The sequence below is a fragment of the Mastigoproctus giganteus genome, chromosome 9, assembly GCF_048544385.1.
Source record: "Mastigoproctus giganteus isolate SK-2022 chromosome 9, ASM4854438v1, whole genome shotgun sequence".
In the NCBI taxonomy this organism is placed as follows: Eukaryota; Metazoa; Arthropoda; class Arachnida; order Uropygi; family Thelyphonidae; genus Mastigoproctus; species Mastigoproctus giganteus.
The window spans coordinates 228,131,427-228,154,678 of NC_143583.1; the positions used below are offsets into that span (position 1 = coordinate 228,131,427).

The 23,252-nt window shown below is 37.9% G+C and overlaps 1 protein-coding gene across 2 annotated transcripts in view; it reads left to right on the plus strand.

The window, feature by feature from the left end:
- The window catches only part of LOC150081157 (synaptic vesicle glycoprotein 2C-like), a 218,364-nt gene that overhangs the window by 186,091 nt on the left and 9,021 nt on the right, over positions 1–23,252 (plus strand). For both annotated transcript variants that reach the window (XM_090382062.1, XM_090382063.1), the window contains exons 10-11: positions 7,660–8,159; positions 17,855–18,014. In XM_090382062.1, the coding sequence (XP_090238188.1) occupies positions 7,660–8,159; positions 17,855–18,014 (660 nt within the window). The remainder of the gene's footprint in view (positions 1–7,659; positions 8,160–17,854; positions 18,015–23,252) is intronic.

Here is a 23,252-nt window from a genome sequence, read left to right on the forward strand (position 1 = left end):
TCTACCTTGCCCTGCTCAATCAGCTTCAACTTCTCGAATATCCACTACCAATTCCTTAAATGCCGATCTCCAGGTAATTCTCCAGTGGGCGGAGCAAAGACAACTTAGTTGATTTCAATCCTTCTAAAACTCAGTCTTGTCTTATATCTCAGGAAAAAGGATTCTTCTGCTGTTATGCTTATCTTTGGTGACACTCCGATTTCTAGGCAAAATGATATATCTCTTTTGGGGATTACCCTGACTTCTAATCTCTCTTGGCACAAGCACATTACAAATATTGCTTCCTCTGCATCTAAAAAACTTGGTTTTCTCTTTTACTCTCAGCATTACTTTTCTTCCAAACAGCTGTTAATTCTGTACAAATCGCCAATCCACTCTGCCGTGGAATATTTTTCCCACAACTGGGCCAGTGCCCCCAAAACCTCTCTCAAGCTTCTAGATTCCATTCAGAAGAGGGCAGTTAGGTTAATTAATGATTCCTCTCGAATAGAGTCTCTATGCTCATTGACCCATAAAACGTGCTGTTTCTGCTGCATGCCTTTTCTACAAATACTTCCATGGGCACTGTTCTGCTGAATTGGCTTCTATAATTCCCACTCTCTCTTTCAAAACAGTCCGAACACGTGTCCACCAGCCAAACATCCCCAGGTGGGAAGGAGCAGCAGTGCGTAGCACACACTTCTTGATTAGACCGGGGTTCGAGCCCGTCACCACCAAATACGGAGGATGCGGAAAGGTCAGGGAATGACCACTGCATATCCCGGAGCAATATGGCCTTAGTTGCTAATGCTCCTTAAAAAAACCAAATAACAAATAGCCAACATCCATTTACTGTCCAACTTCAAACGCACAGAGCGAACTTTTCATCTTCCTCGTTTATTCATTCAACTGCCGTTTTCTGGAACAACCTTCCTTCATATGTGTTTTCTGAAAATTAGTCTACAGAAGTTCAAGTCTAATGCCAACAAATATCTTCTTTCGTTTTTTCAACCTCCAACCCAAGCATGGTACTAAGTACTCTAGATTCTAATACCTCTCGTGTTTGGGGTTTTCATATATATATATATATATATATATATATATATAAAGCCAGTTTTAGGTGATCACTAAGCTTGGGAAGTCTGTTTAAAGAAATGCTGTGGAATACCCAAGGAAGTGGGGAAGATATTTTGCAGGTGGTCAACCTAATCAAAGTCCTAAGATGGTTGTCAAGCACATAGCAGAACAAAACTAAGTTGTGATAACATAGTAAAAAGGAAATACGAAACAAAATTACCTTCTCACATGACTATTAATTTAAAGTGGTGTCATCTTCTAATAGATGACAATGAGATGGACTGAATGCTACTATACTGTTAATAGCTCGCACAAGTGAACACTAGAATTTTCAAAGTAAACACAGAACATAACACACATGCTTCTGCACTGTCTCATCTCACTGATTTCTGTGAAGTTCCGTGAAAGTTTACTACTCCAGTATTGCATTCTTTTTAGGGTTTTTCAATGGTCCATATACTGATTTGTTGTGAAGTTCCAACATCAAACTCCACAGCACATCAGTTTATATAATTTGTAGATGTACACTGTTTCTTTATTTGACGACAGTTACACTTAAATCTGCTCCAAGCATGGAGCAATTTATTCCCTTACTTAACATTTTTGTTTGCAGTTGCATCTGTTTGTGAATGATTTCCAGGCATTTTTCAATTCAATTTGTTAAAGACTTGGCACAAGTCATTTGCATCTTTAACCCATGAGCTCCTTTCCATCCCCAAGGACTTAAGTGGTGCCCAAACCAAGTGAACAGGTTTCAAATCCATGAGTGATGTGATATGATGGCTTTATAGCAAAAAAAAAGCACCCAGAGTGGATGAGATCTATCCAGTTATAGTAAGGGAGGCAGCAAAGGGGGTAAGCAAACCCTTATATATAATTATGAGAGTATCTTTGGATTCAGAGGGGGGGGGGGGTCCCTGTGGACTGAAGATGTGGAAATGTATCTACAATTCACAAAAGGGGATCAAAAGGTGACATGAGTAATTACAGATCTGTTAACTTCTGTTCTAGGAAAAATAATTCTTTCTGGTGAAAGTAATGCAGGACCATGTAGACAGGAGTGAACTTATAATTCAACCATAGCATGGGTTTGTCGAGGGGCAGTGTTGTGTGACCAATTTGATTGGATACTATGATGTAGAACTGAATACAAAAAATAATTTTTATGTCATATACTTTGATTTCAGAGAGGCTTTTTATACTGTTATACAAACTGGAGCAATGTGGCATTAAGGGCAAGTTACTGCTATGAATGATGTGATTGTTGAGACGACGATTATTAATGGGCATGCTGTTCATGGAATAATGTTATTAATGGAGTTCTCCAGGAATCAGTGCTGTGCCCATTGTTGTTTTCAATATTTATTAAATATATTGATGAAGGTATATATCAGGCTTAATGTCTAAGCCTGATATATGCAGATTATACAAACATTGGCAGGGTGTTTAATGACAGCAATCAAGGCAAGCTACCAAGAATAATTAAGCTGATTGGCTGAGAAATGGCAGTTGAAGTTTAACATTGAAAAACGCAAGGAACAGCATATGGGTAGCAATAATCCCAGATTAATGTATTCATCTGTGTGGTGCTACACTCAGGGTATCAGAAAGTGAAAAAGACCTCGGGAAAATTGTGCAATCAGATATTCTCCAAGCAGTGCAGATGGGCAGCCAGAACTGCTCGTGGAGTTTTGCAAATGATATACAAGAATTTTGCTTGCAGGGTTAAGGAAGTGATTATCAACCCAAAGGTCGTGGGTTCGAATCCCGCTTCGGGCTTGGATCAGAGTAGAAAATGCAAAAACATTGGGAAGTACAATATGGCCACAGAAGCCGATGCGCCAACAACTAACAAAAAAAGAAAAAAAAAAAAAAAAAAGGTAACTATCCCATTACATAATACAAAGGTCAGGACACCATCTTGAGTACTGCATACAGATCTGGAGGCCTAATTTTAGGAAGAATTTAGAGCTGCTGGAATGAGTACAGAGAAGGGCAGAGAGATTAGTGAGGGGAACAAAAGGGTTAGTTGGTTGGATTTCAATTTTATTGGCAGAATAAAAGGGTGATCTTATCAAGAAAAGCTTTCATTCTGCATATTACACAGACTGGATACCAGATATCTGCAAGGTGATCTAATTGAGGTATTTAAACCTTTGAACAGATTTAGCAAGCTCACTGCTGAAGATATTCTTCCTCTTGCTTGGAACACACACGCGCGCACGCACACACACACACACACACACACACACACACACACACACACACACACACACAAATACCGATTGAGGAAGGATAACTACAGGATAAATGTGCTGAAGTTTGGCTTCAGCCAATGGGTGGTTGATTGTTGGCACAAACTGCAACCTGTTGCTTTGTGGAAGTGGGTATTAGCATTAGTAATGGCATATATTAAAAAAAAAAAAAAACCTTCCCATTTCGCCCATCCATTTGTTCCAAATGTTTTTCTCATTCTGCCTTGAATTTATTTAAGCTCAACTTCCACAACGACAGATGGAAGTTTGTTCCAGCAATCAACCACTAAAGGCAAATTTCTGCACATCTATTCTACAACTGTCTTTCCTCAATTTGAGTTTATGCCTCCTCATGTGCATAGTCTACAGGAAGAATCCGATCAGCATTGAGCTTGGTTAAACCATTCAAGGCTTTATACATCTCAATCAGATCACCTTGCAGTGCCTAATCTCCAGACGCTACAATTTTCAGAACTTAAGACATTCTTGATAAGTTCAACTCTTTGTTCACTTCACTAACCTCATTGCCCTTCTCTGTACTCGTTCCAGCAACTCTGCATCCTTCCTAAAATGAGGCCTCCAGACCTGTATACAATACTCAAGGTGTGGCTTGACCATTTACTTATACAAAGCGATCATCACCTTCTTATCCCTGCTAGCAAAGTTCCTGTATATCTTTGACAAGACCCAATAACCTGCTCTGGCACTAATGCTAATACTACTTTCTTTCACATCACACACACAATGCTGTCTCATCATCTTTAGCATTAGCAAAGGCACATGATGCAAGAAAGCAAGCTTATTTAGCATCAGCCAAAAAAAACAAAAAACTCCTTCTAATTTCACCCATTCACTCGCTCCAAATGTTTGTCTAGTTCTGCGTTGAATCTATTTAAGCTATGAATTTCTTCGAACGACAGATGGAAGTTTGTTCCAGCAATCAACCACCCACTAGCTAAAGACAAACTTCCATACATCTATCCTACAACTCCTCCCTCAATTTGAATTTATGCCCTCTCAAGCGATTATTCTGAGCAAGAGGAAGAATCCTATCAGCATTGAGCATGCTCAAACCATTGAAGGCTTTATACAAATCAATCAGATCACCTCGGGTAAGCAAACCCTAGTCTCTAGACACTGTAATTTGAAAAACTTAAGCCTTTCTTCGAAAGAGCAACTCTTTGTTCCATTCGCTAATCTTTTGCCCTTCGCTGTACTCGTTCCAACAGTTCTATATCCTTTTTAAAATGAGGCCTCCAGACCTGTATACAGTACTCAAGTTGTGGCCTGACCATTGCCTTATACAAGGGGTTAATCACCTCCATAACAATGCTTGAAAACTTCCTGTATATCATTGACAAGACACCATAAGCTACTCTTGCAGACCATCTGTACTGCTCAGAAAACTTCATATCTGCCTGCACAATAACCCCCAGGTCCTTTTCACTCTCTACCATTGTAGAGGAGAAGACAGAGAGTGGTAATCAATGGACACTGCTCATCATGGACTAATGTTCTTAGTGGAGTCCCTCAGGGTTCAGTGTTGGGTCCATTGTTGTTGTCTGTATTTATAAATGATATTGATGATGGTATATCAAGCCTAATGTCCAAGTTTGCAGACGATACAAATGTTGGCATGGTTGTTAAGGACACTACTGACAGTATGCTGCTCCAACAGGATCTGAAAAGGTTGAGCAGATGGGCTGAGAGGTGACAAACGAAGTTTAACATTGACAAATGTAAAGTACTATATATGGGAAACAGTAACTCCAGAACAATGTATCAACTCTATGGTACTACACTGACAGTGGTAAAGAATGCAAAGGACCTTTGTGCAGGCAGATATGAAGTTTTCTGAGCAGTGCAGACGGGCTGCAAGAGTAGCTCATGGTGTCTTGTCAATGATATACAGGAATTTTTCTAGCAGGCATAAGGAGGTGATTATTCCCTTGTATAAGGCAATGGTCAGGCCACACCTTGAGTACTTTATACAGGTCTGGAGGCCTCATTTCAAGAAGGATGTAGAGCTGCTGGAACGAGTACAGAGAAGGGCAACAAGATTAGTGAATGGAACAACAGGTTGCTCTTAAGTTAAGGCTTAAGTTTTGCAAATTACAGTGTCTGGATACTAGGCACCGGCGAGGTGATCTGATAGAGGTGTATAAAGCTTTGAATGGTTCGAGTATGCTGAATTCCGATGGGATTCTTCCTCTTGCTTAGAATAATCACCTGAGAGGGCATAAATTCAGATTAAGGAAAGACAAATGTAGGATAGATGTGCGGAAATTTGCCTTTAGCCAGCGGGTAGTTGGTTGGTGGAACAGACTTCCATCCCTTGTTGTGGAAGTTGATAGCCTAAATAAATTTAAGGCTCAGCTGGACAGGTATTTCGAACGAACAGAGGGGTGAAATGGAAGTTGTTGTTTTTTTTTTTTTTTTTTTTGACTGATGCTGCATAAGCTTGCTTTCTTGCAACCTATGCCTCTACTAATGCTAATGCTACTCTGGGGTTACTGCTTCCCATATGCAGTACTTAAACTTCAGTTGCCACCTCTCAGCCCATATGTTCAACTTTTCTAGATCCTGTTGCAGCAGCAACTGTCATTAGTCATTAACAACCCTGCCAACCTTTGTATTGTCTGCAAACTTGTACATTAAGCCTGATATATACCATCACCAATATCATTAATGAATACAGAAAACAACAACGGACCCAACACTGAATCCTTGGGGACTCCACTAATAACTTTAGTCCACGAAGAGCAGTGTCCATTGATTACCACTCTGTCTTCTCCCACTCAACCATCCCTTTATCCCTTTATCCATAGCAGCAATTTGCCTCCAATGCCACACTGCTCCAATTTGTGCAGCAGTCCTCCATATGCAACAGTATCAAAAGCCTTTCTAAGATCCAAATATGATATCAAAATTATTCTTTCCATCCAGTTCCTTTGTGACTACATCATAGTATCCAATCAAAGTGGTCAGATAAGACTTTGACTTAACAAACCCGTGCTGTGTCCGAGCTATAACTTAAGTCTTGTCCAGATGATCTTGCAATAGTTCTTTAACCGTGCCTCCATTAATTTCTCTGGAACAGAAGTTAAACTAACAGGTCTCTAATTACTTGTCTCTCTTTGATCCTCCTTTGTGGATTGGGGTCACATTTGCACATCTCCAGTCCATGGAGGTCACATTTGCACATCTCCAGTCCATCCCCTGAGTCCAAGGAAACTCTCCAAATTATGGATAAGGGTTTTGTTACTTCCTTTGCTGCCTCCTTTAATATAACTGGATAGATTCCATCCACCTCAGGTGCCTTTCTTATGTTTATCTTCAACAATTTCTCCTCCACTTTACTCTCAGTTATTGCAAGGTTATCTAGCTTATTGCAAGAGTTTAATACAACTCTGGCATTCCCCTCCCTGAATAACTCCTCATGTGTGAATGTAGATGCAAAGTATTCATTTAGTTTGTTAGCTACCTGAGCAGGATCATCAACAGCTGAACCATTGATATCAAGTGGACCAATTTGATTCATCCCCCCCTCCTTCTAGAGTTTACATACGTAAAGAACTCTTTGCTGTTTTTCTTTGCATCCTTTGCCAAAGATTTCTCGTAATCTGCCTTTGCCTGCCTGACTTCCTTTGTGACTTGGTTATAGACCAGTTTATATCTGTTATAGGCTTCTGTGTCACCTGTTAATTTATATGTATCCCATGCATTTGTCTTCTCTGCATAAACAGATCTGCACAAACATAGAAAATCTTATGTTTGTGCATAAAATGTTGAACACAGCACAATCCTCCCTTCCTAATTCAGTGATCAGGCAGTATATAAGCCAATAAATCTGTTGTTTGAGTAACAACTGTTTATGCACACTTCTTTTTCGTGGATTTCTTATAATCTAGGATTTTATCTCTGCTGTTTAAAATTATCTGTTAATATAATTTTAAACAACATGTTTTTAAAATTTTTGTTATTATATGATGTGTAAATTTTTATGTTTCTTTGCTTTGATGTTCAACAGAACTCATTTGCATTAGCATTAGTAGAGGCATATGATGCAAGAAAGCAAGCTTATGCAGCATCAGCCAAAAATTATCATGCAAATTTTTATCATGAACCACACTGAAAACTACATACTCACTGCTCACTGATTCATTGTTCATTTAACATTTTAAGGATATTACATAATGGTGTCAATGTAAAAAGTCTATTAGAACAGGTAATGTATATAAAACTTTTATGAAAAATTGCTCGTAATAAAATTAACCAAAGATTATTAGTTTAGAATTTAATTTTTGATTTGAGTTGGTTCTTTTTATGACTCAAAATCTTATTTCAGATTTTATGGCATGTCCATTTGGTTTCCAGAATATGTCAAGAAACTTGACATTGACAGTTACTACAGAAACACTGAAAGGCATGCTAATGAAACACGGGAATACGAAGTGATCAATGGATCACTGGAGAATATATGTTTTGAAAATGTGGAGTTTAATGAAGTGAAATTCAGAGGAATTGTTCTTAATCATTGTATTTTCCAGAACTGCACTTTCTACAACTGCACCTTCTCTGATGTACACTCAAGCAAAACATTCTTTCGTTATTCTGAATTTAAAAATGTCATCTTTGCTGAGACAGATTTCTATGATAACAGGTTTGAGGGATGCACTTTTATTAATTCCCATGTGAACACAAGTGGAATGTGTCCTGTTGACTTTGATATCAACTTCAAGTTGTCTGAAATCTTCTTTCAGAACCTCATTGCCCAGTTGGCAATAATTCCTGGAAACATAATGTCATCTTATGTTCTTGACCGCCTCGGACGAGTCAAGACAATGGGTAATGTATTTCAATTTTTTTTAAAATTTGTAAATCATGATTTTTATTAAAAGTTTGCAAAAATGTTGCAGTATTATTTGCTATATCTTCTTTTCTTGAGACAAGGGGACAGTAGACATAATATATTAATAGGGGTAATGATGTTAGGAAGCAAGCTTGTGTAGCATGAGCAAAAATAAACTCATTTGTCTCTCCCCTCAACTAACCTGTCTAAATCTTCCTTAAATTTATTTTAACTACCCACTTCTCCACACAGATGGAAATGTGTTCCAACAATCAATCACTCTCTGCTGAAAGCAGATTTTTACATTATATCCTGCATCAGTCTTTTTCAGTTTAAGTGTATATCCCCTTATATGCATGTGTTGTCCAAGAAAGAGTAAGGATGCTGTCAGCATTTAGATTACTCAATCTATTTAAAGCCTTAAGCACTTCATATCTCGTCACAGGTGTCTAGTTTCAGACACTATTATGCAGTCTTTCATGATAAGAGTACCCTTTTGTGTCCTTGACTAATCTTGTTGCTTTCCTCTGTACCCATTCCAGCATATCCATATCCTTCTTAAAATGAATCTTCCAGATCTGTGTATAGTACTCAAGATACGTCCTAACAACTTCTTATACAATGGGATAATCACCTTGTTCCTAGTATCAAAACTATTTATCTTTGACAGAATTCTCTGAGACCTTCTAGCAGTCTGTCAGTCTTCTACCCCTAATGTCACACTGCTCCTTGTATGGCAGTCATTCATGTGGAACAGTGTCAAAAGCTTTACTGAAATCTAAATATATGACATCAAAATTATTCTTTGCATCCAGTTCCTTTATTACTGCATCATAGTAGCTAAGATGATTGGTTAGACCAGATCTTCCTGTTATTAATCCATGCTATGATTTCTGGATAACTGCATTCTTGTCAAGATGATGCTGCAATGCATCAATAAGCACTGCTTCTATTTTCTCTGGAACAGAAGTTAAGCTTATAGTTCTAAAGTTACTCACTGATCTTTGATTTTTCCCCTATGAATAGGAGGGACATTTGCACATCTCTAATCTATAAGGACATCCCCTAAATACAAGGATGCTTTCTTAATTATGGACAGGGTTTACTTACCTCTTTTGCTGCTTCTTAAATATAATGTAATTGGATAGATTCCATCAGCCTTAGGTGCCTTATTTACTTCTAGCTTCAACAATTTCTCTTTCACTTTCTACTCAGTTCTCACTCTGTGTACGTCTGTTATTTCCATCCCTAAAACCCTTTTCACATGAGATTGCAGATGCATCATCATCAGAATATTTATTCAGTTTATCAGCAACCTGAATAGGACCATCAATAGTTATTCCATTAATATATAGTTAGCAATATGGTTCATTCCATTGTTAACATAAGCTAAGAAATCTTTGCATTCTTAGCCAAGGAATCTGACTCAGCTTACCTAACCCCATTTAATGATTTTACTGCAGACTAGTTTGTACTTACTGTAGGAATTTGTGTTCCCTGGTAATTTATAATCATCCCATGCTAATTATCCCGTGGTAATTTATAATTTGTCATTCCTTCTCTGCCACTAATCTCATCATTTCCTATATCCATTTAGGTTTAAACTCTGAATGATATTTCTTAGTTGATATATAAAAAGCTTGGTAGTTCCTTTGATTATTTCCATAAATGCTTCCCTTGTAAATTGGTCTACTGAAGAGATTTAAACAGCTTGACACCACTATAGTCGCCTTTAAGAAAGAAAAAATCCCTTCCCCTATACCCTTGACATCTTTAAGAAAGTGCTATATCAATATAGTGTGATCACTACCACCTAGTGGTTCTATTTCTAGAGATGCTTAATGCACAAAGTGTCACTTCTGTTAATCATATCAAGAGTATTTCTTTCTCTTGTTGCCTTTCTAACATGCTTCTGTATCCAGTACATCCAGAATATTACTAGTATGTGAGTGACCAACCCACAAGTTGCATTCAATATCTGTAGAAGAATAAGAGAAATGTACCTCAATATGATATGTAGAACACTTCCTGATTTGCTGGAGATTGTCATTAGGAAGTGTTTTATGTATCACATTGAGATAAATTTCTCTTATTCTTCTATAAATATTCATTATCTCAGAAGTTAAAATATCCATTATAAGATATTCTGATTTGCTGGCCCACTGAATAGGTGTTCATTGTTCTCTAACTCCTATTCTCATTTTTGTTTTCTCAGTACTTACGCCAGACCATACTCGCTCATCATTGTACTGGTTAATGCCCCCCCCCACATGTTCTGTCCGTATACGATGTACTCACCGTATTCAAATTCCACATCCCTTTTGTCCCAGTGGTACCATGTTTCCAATATCCTTACGTCTGCTTTGACAACCTAATAATACTTCAAATTCATGAAATTTGTTTACTCCTAGCATTGTGTGCAACTCTTTTTGCTGTTAGTAACACTAACACAGACCATGTATACCACATGACCGATCAACAGGGATCACTCAACAGGCTTTGTAATCCCTGATACCTTGCCTTCCAGGCTGCTGCGTGTCCCAATAGGAGCAGCATAAGATTCATTTTCATCTCTTCTTGCAGCTGCTGTTAATCTAGTAATCTGTCTACCCACCCACCCACCCACCAAAACTAGCAGTTTTCCAACGTAACACTGCCTTAAAAACATCAGCAGATATTCTTCCACCACTACTATTTAAGTGTATTGCATCCTATAAAAAAGTCTCTGCTGTTAACCAGTATAAATCATGCTGAGAAAAATTCTACACTGAGTCTTGCATGGGCTCACCAGGGTCCAGATCGATTGAATCTGAGAACAATTTCAAAAACTTTCAAATTAATACTAACTTGCAACATTTTCTAAGTATTGCCATATACCTCATAATTGAATCCACATCAGTTTGTTGTACAACGTTATTGTATGACAGTTCGGTGCATAACAATTTGCTGTATGTGAGAGTTATAAGTAGGACAGTTTGGTGAGTGACATTTCACCGTGTGATAATTTCATGAAAAACAATTGATGGGTATGACAATTTGGTATATCACACAGAGATTGGAAATTAACAAAATCAATGAAGTAAAAAGTTTTAGGAAACAGGAGGAATGCAGAAATTTAGAGAAAAAAATAATATATTTTTTTATTTTATTATTTTTTTTTTATCCACCACCACAGGCTCTGGTGAAAACACCCCACTGGTACAGAGCACTTTTCCATGTAGGGGACTTGGACTCCAATTCCGACCCCTACACAATCTCCAGGGAAGCTTACCCAACTATCCTTAACTCATCTATGGTAAGCCTGCTACTAACTTCTTTCATTAAAAACTACAGCACTAGTTGCAAACCAAAAATCAGAATATGTGCATTACCAGCATCCATTAATGATATCTACTTTTGGTCATTGAAAAAAAACTCTCCCTCCCATGTATTTGATAGGTTGACAGGACCAGGGAATGTCTGCCAGGGATGAAAGTTAATGATGTTGTACAGCAGATATCTTCTTTTAAGGGCACAAAAGGTGATATTGTTGTACGTGTTGGCACTAATGACCTTAAGAGTAAGAGATCTGCAAATTTACTTCTCAAGTACAGGTCAATGCTGAAAAAAGTCGCGAGTTAGGGTTAAATTTGAAAGTGTCTGCAATTCTACCCAGACACGATAGGAGGGAGTACATAATGAGAGCCTTGTCAATCAATTCCCTGAAGAGATTGTGCAGGGCTCACTGGGTAGAATTTTTTTTTCAGTGTGGTCTGTGCTTGCTAAGAGGAGAGACTGCTTCTACAGGGATGCAATATACTTAAATAGAAAGGGTGCAAGAATATTTGTTGATGCTATTGAGGCAGCGTTAGGTGAGACGGAAATCTGCTAGCTTGGAGGGGGGGTGAATTCACAGACTAAAAGATTAACAGTAGCTGCAGGCAGAGGCAAAAGTGATTCTTGCACTGCTTCTATTTTAATGAGCACCAGCCTAGAAAGCAAGTTGCTGGGGATTTCAAGAGCTGCTGGGAGTCATCATGGAACAAGTAAATACATGAGCAGAATTAGGGTAACTAAGAATAACAACAAGTGCATATATATTTCCATGTACACCAATGCTAGAAGTATAGTAAATAAATTTAATGAATTCGAAGTTCTGATTAAGACATCAGAGGCAGATATTGTTGGAATATCAGACACATGGTGTCACACAGCTATAAGGAGTGGAGAATGGGAATTTGAGGAGTACGATGTGTGTACAGAAAGGATAGACAGGGTAGGAAGAGAGGAGGGGTTCTGCTATTAGTTAAGAAACATATAAAATCTAAGGAAGTGCATCCAGTTGACGTGGATAAACAGTGCAATGTTGAGTCTGTTTGGTGACATAAACACTGGGAAAGTAAAAATGAGAGTAGGTGTATGTTATAGGCCTAATGAATCTGATGAGTATAATGAGCAATTGTGCAGAGAAATAGAGTGGGCCAGTAAATCAGAATGTCGGTAATGGAGGATTTTAACTTTCCAGATATTGACTGGAACTTGTGCATTGGTTACTCGCATGCTAGCAAGACTTTTGTGGATTTATTAGAGGATTGTTTTCTACAGCAACAAGTTAGAGGGGTAACTAGAAGGAGTAATAGTCTTGATCTGATTATCAGCAGTGATTATTCATGCATTAAGAATTTGCAGATAAAGGAATGACTGAGTGACAGTGATCACAATGTACTGATATGGTAATTAAAGATGTAATTACCATCAAGACTAAAGGGAAGGACTATTGCTTTTGTAAAGGTGTCTACAGTGGTCTCAGTTTTTAAATTCTATACAGTGGGATCAACTGATGATGTTACCAACAGTGAATTCTAAATGGAATGCCTTCAGGAACTTAATTTTGGAGGCTACTAGGCTTTTCATACCAACTAAGAAATACTCTTCAAGGTTCAGGCCTAAATGGATGTTAGATGAATTAATGAGGCTCTTGGCAGAGAAAAAAAATGTGTGGGATGCATATAAATTATCAGGCGACACAGAAATTATAGCAGATATAAGCTAGTCTGTAATCAAGCCACAAAAGAGCTTAGGCAGGCAAAGGCAGATTACGAGAAATGTTTGGCAAAGGATGCAAAGAGTTCTTTATTTATGTAAACTGTAGAAGGAAGGGGATGAATGAAATTGGTCCACTTCGTGGTGGTTCGACTATTAATGATCCTGCTCGCGTAGCTGTTATGTTTTTTTTTTTTTTTGTTATTTTGGTTTTTCTTTAGGAGCATTAGCAACTAAGGCCATATTGCTTCGGGATATGTGGTGGTCATTCCCTGACCTTTCCGCATCCTCCGTATTTGGTGGTGACGGGCTCGAACCCTGATCTAATCAAGAAGCGTGTGCTACGCACTGCTGCTACGGAGGCGCCTCCTCTCTCTCAAGTAGCTGATAAACTGAATGAGTATTTTGCATCTACATTCTACACACAGGAGTTATTCAAGGAGGGGAATACCAGAAATTTATCTAACTCTAACAGGGAGCTAAATGGTTATTACCATTAGCATTGGTAGAGGCATTTGATGCAAGAAAACAAGCTTATGCAGCATCAGCCAAAAAAAAAAAAATAAAAAATAACCACTTCCACTTCACCCCTCTGTTCATTCGAAATACCTGTCCAGCTGAGCCTTAAACTTATTTAGGCTATCAACTTCCATGACAAGGGATGGAAGTCTGTTCCACCAACCAACCACCCGCTGGCTAAAGGCAAATTTCCTCACGTCTATCCTACATCTGTCTTTCCTCAATTTGAATTTATGCCTTCTCAGGTGATTATTCTGAGCAAGAGGAAGAATCCCATCAACATTGAGCATGCTCAAACCATTCAAGGCTTTATACACCTCTATCAGATCACCTCGCTGGTGCCTAGTCTCCAGACACTGTAATTTGCAAAACTTAAGCCTTTCTTCGTAAGAACACCCCTTTGTTCCATTCACTAATCTTGTTGTCCTTCTTTGTACTCGTTCCAGCATCTCTACATCCTTATTGAAATGAGGCCTCCAGACCTGTATGCAGTACTCTAGGTGTGGCCTGACCATTTCCTTATACAAGGGAATAATCACCTCCTTATCCCTGATAGAAAAATTCCTTTACATCATTGACAAGACACCATGAGCTACTCTTGTAGCCCATCTGCACTGCTCAGAAAACTTCATATCTGCTTGCACAATTACCCCTAGGTCCTTTTCATTCTCTAACACTGTCAGTGTAGTACCACAGAGTTTATACGTTACTCTGGGATTACTGTTTCCCATATGTAGTACTTTACATTTGTCAATGTTAAACTTCATTTGCCACCTCTCAGCCCATCTGCTCAACCTTTCCAGATCCTCTTGCAGCAGCATACTGTCAGTAGTGTGTGCATAACAACCCTGCCAACCTTTGTATCGTCTGCAAACTTGGACATTAAGCTTGATATACTATCATCGATATCATTTAGAAATACAGAAAACAACAATGGACCCAACACTGAACCCTGAGGGACTCCACTAATAACATTAGTCTACAGTGAGCAGTGTCCATTGATTACCACTCTCTGTCTTCTCCCCCTCAACCATCCCTTTATCCATAACAGCAATTTGCCTCCAATCCCACACTGCTCCAATTTGTGCAGCAGTCTTCCATGTGAAACAGGATCAAAAGCCTTTCTAAGATCCAAATATATAATATCAGAGTTATTCCCTGCATCCAGTTCTTTTGTGACTGCATCATAGTATCCAATCAAATTGGCCATGCAAGACTTTCCCTTAACAAAACCACGCTGTGTCTGATCTATAACTGAAGTCTTGTCTAGATGATCCTGCAGTTCTTCTTTAATCAGTGCCTCCATTAATTTTCCTGGAACAGCAGTTAAACTCACAGGTCTATAATTACTTGTGTCAGCCTTTGATCCTCCTTTGTGAATTGGTGTCACATTTGCACTTCTCCAGTCTATTGGCACCTACCCTGAATCCAAAGAAGCTCTCATAATTATGGCTAAGGATTTGCTTACTTCCTTTGCTGCCTCCTTTAATATAACTTTATAGATCCCATCCACCTAGTTTCATATCTATTAAGAAATATTGTTCAAGGTTTAGGCCTAAATGGTTATCAAATGAACTAATGAAACTCGTAACAGAGGGAAAAAAATGCATTTATGAAGCGACTCAGAAGCCTATGGCAGATATAAGCTAGTCTATAATCAGATCACAAAGGAAGTCAGGCAGGCAAAGGGAGATTACGAGTAATCCTTGGCAAAATATACTAAGAAGAACAGCAAGGATTTCTTTACTTATATATACTCTAAAAGGAAGGTGATGAATCTTATTGGTCCACTTGACATCGATGGTTCAACTGTTGATGATCCTGCTCAGATAGCAAACAAACTGAATGAGTATTTTGCATCTACATTCACACATGAGGAATTATTAAGGTTTGAAAATGCCAGACGGTTATCAAATTGTAGCAGGGTAGTTAATGATTTTGTAATAACTGAGAGCAAAGTGGAGGAGAAATTGTTGAAGTTAAACATAAGAAAAGCACCTGGGGTGGATGGGATCTATCCAGTTATATTAAAGGAGGCGGCAAAGAAACTAAGCAAACCCTTAGCCATAATTATGAGAGCATCCTTGGATTCAGGGGAAGTTCCCACGGACTGGAGATGTGCAAATGTATCCCCAATTCACAAAGGGGGATCGAAGAGGGATCAGTTAGTTTAACTTCTGTTCCGGGTAAAATAATGGAGTCACTGGTAAAAGATGCATTGCAGGATCATCTAGACAAGACTGCAGCAATAATTCAGACACAGCATGGGTTTGTTAAGGGAAAGTCTTGTCTGACAAATTTGATTGGTTATTATGATGTGGTTACAAAGAAACTGGATGCAAAAAATAATTTTGATATCAAATTTTTTGATTACAGAAAAGCTTTTGACACGTTTGTTGTGCATGGAAGACTATTCTACAAATTGGAGCAGAATGGTATTAAGGGTAAGTTGCTACAATGGATAAAAGGATGGTTAAGTGGGAGAAGACAGAGGGTGGTAATCAATGGGTGCTGCTCTTCGTGAACTAATGTTATTAGTGGAGCCCCACAGGGTTTGGTGTTGGGTCCACGGTTGTTTTGTATATTTATCAATGATATTGATGAAGGTATATCGGGCTTAATGTCAAAGTTTGCAGATGATACAAAGGTTGGCAGGGTTGTTAATGACAGTAATGGCAGTATGCTACTGCAACAGGATCTAGATAATTTGGGCAGATGGGCTAAGAAGTGGCAACTGAGGTTTAACCTTGACAAATGCAAAGTACTGCATATGGGTAGAAGTAACCCGAAAGAAAAGTACCAACTGTGTGGTACTACACTTAAGGTGGTAGAAAATGAAAAAGACCTGGGAGTAATTGTGCAGTCAGATATGAAGTTTTCTGAGCAATGCAGACAGGCTGCCAGGGCAGGTCATGGGGTTTTTTTCAATGATATATAGGAATTTTGCTAGCAGGGAAAAGGAGATGATTGTCCCTCTGTATAAGGCAATGGTCAGGCCATGCCTTGAGTACTGCGTACAGGTCTGGAGGCCTTATTTTAGGAAGGATGTCAATTTGCTTGGGCATGTACAGAGAAGGGCAACAAGATTGGTGAGGGGAATGAAGGGATCCTCTTACCAAGAGAGGCTTAAGTTCTGCAAATTGCAGTGGCTGGAGACTAGGCACCTGCGCGGTGATCTGATTGAGGTGTGTAAGGCCTTGAATGTGTTGAGCGTGCTGAATTCTGATGGGATCCTTCCACTTGTTCAGATTACGAACCTAAGGGGACATAAATTCAAATTAAGAAAAGACAGATGTAAAATAGATGTGCGGAAATTTGCCTTCAGTCAGCTGGTAGTTAATTGCTGGAACAAACTTCCATCTGTCGTGGAAGTTGATAGGTTGAATAAATTTAAGGAGGAACTGGACAGGTATTTGGAGGGAATGGTGTGATTTTTTTTTTTTTTTTTTTGGCTGATGCTGCATAAGTTCATACACTTGCTTTCTTGCATCACATGCCACTGCTGCTACTACTACTACCACCACCCCGGGTGCCTTTTTTATGTTTATCCTCAACAATTTCTCCTCCACTTTTCTCTCAGTTAATAGGAAAATATAGAAAACAAAGACATCCTTTCTGGCCATATAATGCTTCCTCTAATATAATTTAATATTTTAATATAAAATGTATATTTTACTAGTGAAATTAAATTTCTAGTGCACTGTAGACTTTAAAAAAAACCTCCTGCTCTATCTTAAAAACCTCCTGTTTCTTTGCATGTCTTGACCCCAAAAGCTATTTTCCTCTTTCTTACACATGCCTGATCTTCATCAACTTTTGAAAATCAAACATTGGTTATTTATATGATAATATATCTGTGTCTGTATCATTTTTGTTTACCTCAGCAAACTCCTTAAAGACTTAGGCTTATGATCTATTCCTCCCTGTTTGACATTACTTCCCTGGTTTTGTAAACAATTATTGGGATAAACTATTATGATTATTGTTATATTTCAAAAGCTTTACATTTCCCCCACCCCACAATCCCAGTTATAAGTGAACCAAGCTTTATAACAGTAACATAATCTTTATCATAAATTTATATAACAGACAAATTTTACACTTTATTCTTGAAATGATAAACTAATAAAAGTTATATTAAATTTTTTAGGCACATCCTTATTCCTCACTAGTGTCAGTACCTTCTTTATTTGGTTTCTAGAATCCAAAACAACTGTTGTTGCATTTGAGGCTATTTTTAACTTCATATCCATTTCTGGGTGGAATGCTGTTGATGTCATCACTACTGAATCTTATCCTGCTATGCTAAGGTAAGTGCCTGCATGTTAGAAGACTCCTTAAGAAGACATTAATCAAGAAATGCTGACATATTAATGAAAAATCATATAATTGATACTAAACTATTATTATTTCTCACCCCACAGAGTGATTTGGTACCATCAGCAGAATAAGTTACGCAGCCGTAAATGTTTCCCCCATATGAAAACAGCATAAATAAAACTGTTTAATTGCATTAACCCAATAGTCATGATGAATCCATTTATTAAACCTTTTGAGCACAAAAACTTAGTCTTTTTCAAATAAAAAAATGTCTAAATTTTCTGAATAAAAATATTCAGAAAGAACAAGAAATATTGCTTTATAGCAATAAAATTTGTGTGGTGGCAGCTGGATCAAAATGATGAAAGATCTCTGAAAGATGAAGGCTGCTTTTAATGTAAGCTTCATCTTTCAGAGAAATATAATTTCACTTTGTTTTACCAGTCATGCAGAAACTCAGATATATTAGGAAATTTCATTCATTTATTTATTCTTATTGAAAAATTCTGCCTTAGGAGAGATTTATGTATGAGAGTGATAGATATATAGTTATTAGAAAAACATTTAAAAAATAATTATAAATGCCAGATTGTGCAAGGGGTTATCATGCTCTTCTCCCTCTCATATTGTAATTGCTTTATATCTTTTTAAAGGTGTTTACAGGGCTGTCATAAGTCACAATCTATTTCTCTGAAAATATAAATTGAACAGAAAACTATATAACAGGTGTAACTTGTGAAATACAGCAATCTTGCAACCTGAAGGTTGCTAGTGAGGGGGGGGGGGTCTGGTTTTTTGATAATAAATCTAACAAAATATGAAATTTCAAAATTCAAGCATGAATAAAGGGAGAATGCATTGGCATAATGGCCATAAAATTTTTGATAATTCTACTGATTAACCTATTTTCATTAATAGGTTAATCAGTAGAATTATATATGCAGTCAGTCATTTCATGTATGACTGCATATGTGACAAACGATCATAGCACATTTCACAGAAAATGTTACCTAGTAGCAAAATTTCTGTACAATGAAGATATGGCCATGTTCTTATATGCAATTTTTCAAAATGATAAATAAAAATAAAGTAAATAATTTGGTAAAAATTTAACTTTGCAGCCAGCAGACATCTTGAGTAAGAAAATATTGTGTTTACTTATAGGTTTTAAAGTGCTGGTCACCAAAAATAAATGCAGAGATACATTGGAATATAATATAATTGGACACACAAACTCAGCATCATGCTTTTAAAAATTTTTATTATGCTATGTGTGATTTCATAGCCTTGTAAAGGATGTAGTAGTAGTAATGGCAAAAATGATGCAAGAAAGCAAGCTTATATAGCATCAGCCAAAAAAAAACCCTACACAGTTCACCATTCATATCATCCAAGAATTTTCATACTTATTCCTTATTTGTAAAATAATAAGAGAAGTTTACCTCAATATAGTACGTAGAACGCTTCCGTATGATACTCTCCAGAAATTAAAACGAAAAAATCAAAAAACTTACATTCGAGTAACAAATAATTAAAAATCAGTTTAACACAATTAAAAATAAGAAAATTAATTAAAAGAATTTAACGAAAAAATTGCAAAACGATTTTCCTTCCTGAAGCTGACAATGCTTTTCGACCGTATGTCGTGATAACAGGAATGAAAATTACCGAATAAGGATGGAGCACGAACCTTAAATAGAGATTATTTGTCTTCGTGCATGTGCCTAAAAGCCCACGAATCGGAGATCAGATATGGCTGACGAACAAATCAGAATTTTCGTGTAATTTAATTTCTACGGTTTCTGCAATTAATAGTCGCGTATAATTTCGTTGGACACTAAGTATTTTGGCCTCGTTAAATAAAAAAGTATGTTTTTCGTTAACAGTGTGAAAGGCTAATTCTGAAGCTGCTGAACGAGAAGCACGAACTGAGGCCGCATATTGATTAACACGAATATTCAAAGGAAAACGCCTCGAACCTTGGTAAGACAAGTCGTAATCACTGCAAGAAATATTGTAATTATCTACATCCTAACAATTGGTCTGTATATTGATGATCCCCATAGATTTGTGACGGGAAGCACAGGCCTCAGATATAAAAAACAGACACGTTAACAAATTACAAACATTATCGGGTGGTTTAAGACACGTTCATACAAATTCTAAAACATTGTCGCAGGATTGCAACCAAATGCATACAAACTGGGTGATGCCCCCCCACACACATACACACAATGTGTTGCCACAGAATACATCAGCTAGTTCGTGAACACCCCCTTGCCCAGCATTCAACAAACTGACATATCAACAGGTTACAATACAACATTTCTTGCGGTGATTGCGCCTCGTCCTACCAAGGTTCGACGCATTTTCCTTTGAATATTCGTGTTAATCAATATGCGGCCTCATTCATGCTTCTTGTTCAGCAGCATCAGAATTAGCCTTTCATGCCATTAACAAAAAACATATTTTTTTCATTTAATGAAGCCAAAATACTTAGTGTCCAACGTAATTATACGTGACTATTAATTGCAGAAACCGTAGAAATTAAATTACATGAAAATTCTGTTAATGTTCGTCAGCCATATCTGATCTCTGATTTATGGGCTTTTTGTCTTTGCACACACATGTGTGCAAAGACAAAAATGGTCGAAAAGCATTGTCGACAGCTTCAGGAAGGAAAATCATTTTGCAATTTCTTTGTTAAATTCTTTTAATTAATTTTCTTATTTTTAATTGTGTTAAATTGATTGTTAATTATTTTTTAATTATTTCTTATGCTAATGTAAGTTTTTTTGATTTTTTTTCGTTTTAATTTCTGGAGAGTATTATACGGAAGTGTTTTACATACTGTATTGAGGTAAACTTCTCTTATTATTTTACAAATATTGATATAAATGTAGAATGTAATGAGCATTATAGCTCTGGTTCATACTATATAGTTCTTCCTTGAATTTATTCAACCCATCCATTTCCACAACAACAGATGGAAGCCTGTTCCAACAATTGGCCACCCGCAGGCTGAAGGCAAACTTCTGCACATCTACCCTGCAACCATCCTTCCTCAACTTGAATTTATGCCCCCTTGTGTGTAGTCTCAGCAAGTGGAAGAATGCCATTAACATCCCGCTTACTCAATCCATTCAAGGCTTTAAATGCCTCAGTCAGATCTCCCTGTAGGTGCCTATGATGCTATGCTGCTGCAACAGGATCTGGAAAGGTTGAGCAGATGGGCTGAGAGGTGGCAAATGAAGTTTAACATTGACAAATGTAAAGTACTACATATGGGAAACAGCAACCCCAGAGCAACGTATCAACTCTGTGGTACTACACTGACAGTGGTAGAGAATGAAAAGGACCTAGGGGTAATTGTGCAGGCAGATATGAAGTTCTCTGAGCAGTGCAGATGGGCTGCAAGAATAGCTCATGGTGTCTTATCAATGATATACAGGAATTTTTCTAGCAGGGATAGGGAGGTGATTATTCCCTTGAGTACTGTATACAGGTTGGGAGGCCTCATTTCAAGAAGGATGTAGAGCTGCTGGAACGAGTACAGAGAAGGGCAACAAGGTTAGTGAACGGAACGAAGGGTTGCTCTTACGAAGAAAGGCTTAAGTTTTGCAAATTACAGTGTCTGGAGACTAGGCACCGGCGAGGTGATCTGATAGAGGTGTACAAAGCCTTGAATGGTTTGAGCATGCTCAATGCTGATGGGATACTGCCTCTTGCTGAGAATAATCACCTGAGAGGGCATAAATTCAAATTGAGGAAAGACAGATGTAGGACTGATGTGCGGAAATTTGCCTTTAGCCAGCGGGTAGTTGGTTGGTGGAACAGACTTCCATCCCTTGTTGTGGAAGTTGATAGTCTAAATAAATTTAAGGCTCAGCCGGACAGGTATTTCGAACGAAGGGGTGAAGTGGAAGGGTGTTCCCCCCCCCCTTTTTGGCTGATGCTGCATAAGCTTGCTTTCTTGCATTATATGCCTCTACTAATGCCAATGCTAAAAAGTCTTTCTAGGTAAGAGCAGCCTTTTGTTCCCTTCACCAGTCTGGTTACCCTTCTCTGCACCTGCTCCAGCAGATGTACATCACTTCCTAAAGTGAATCCTCCAGATCTGTATACAGTACTCAAGTTGTGACTTAATCATGGCCTTATACAAAGGGATAATCACCTCCTTATCTCTGGTAGCAATTTCCAACTCTAATATCCTAACTTCATTGATGAACAATCTTATGTTATAACAGGCTAAGTTCAGTTTCTGTGAATGGCATGCTGGGGACTGAGGGCCATTTGTTTCGTTGTGTTATCATATTTAATAAATTGCTGGAGGGTTTGGTCTTTTCCTATTCATGCTGACAAGGCATCTTGAAGGGAACCACTCTACACATTCATTGCCACCAAAGTGACATAACAGGGTTTACCAACAAGGTGTGCAGGAGTGGATTTTAGGGAAGCAGGCCAACTGAACTTCTCCTAAATTTTCTAAAATAGAAAGATATTAGATCCATCAGTTTTTTAGACCGAGTGTCTAATAACACACAGTTAGTTAGTTAGTTATTGGAAGTTTAATGGCGTATCAGCATCTAAGGCTATCGTGCACCAATATTTTTCGTATTTGGTGGTCACGGGCTTGAACCCCGGTCTAATCAAGAAGCGTGTGCTACGCACTGCTGCTCCTGCCCACCTGGCTACGGAGGCGCCCAATAACACACAGAAAGCCTGTTTCCTCTAAGTCCCGTACCCAGTATAATTCTTTATAACTTTGCCTTCTACTTACAAGAAATTGGTTTAATATCTTCTGTTAACGCATCACTCAAACAGTGTTATTTATAGGAAAGATTGTATATTTAATGATGTGGTCAGTTTGCCTCATGGAGATGTTGCCATATTAGTAAGTTCCCACATATTCTGAAGATCAGTAATGCTGCAATCAAATTTAGAAGTTGTAGCTATTAACATATCTCTAAAGTTTAAGCTTACTGTTGTTTCTTTGTATTTGCCCCTAATAAAGATATTGTACAGACAAATCCTGAAAATCTGGTTCTCTCTCTCTCTCTCTCTCTCCCCCTCCCCCCCCCTCCTTTTGTTATTGTGTGGTGATCAGGCATACGGCATACAGGGAAATTTTTGGAAAAATTAATTCATAAGCTAAATCTGGCCAGAACCACTAAATACCAGAAGACATATATACTTTAACTTTCCTACTCGATCAAGATCCTGAATCA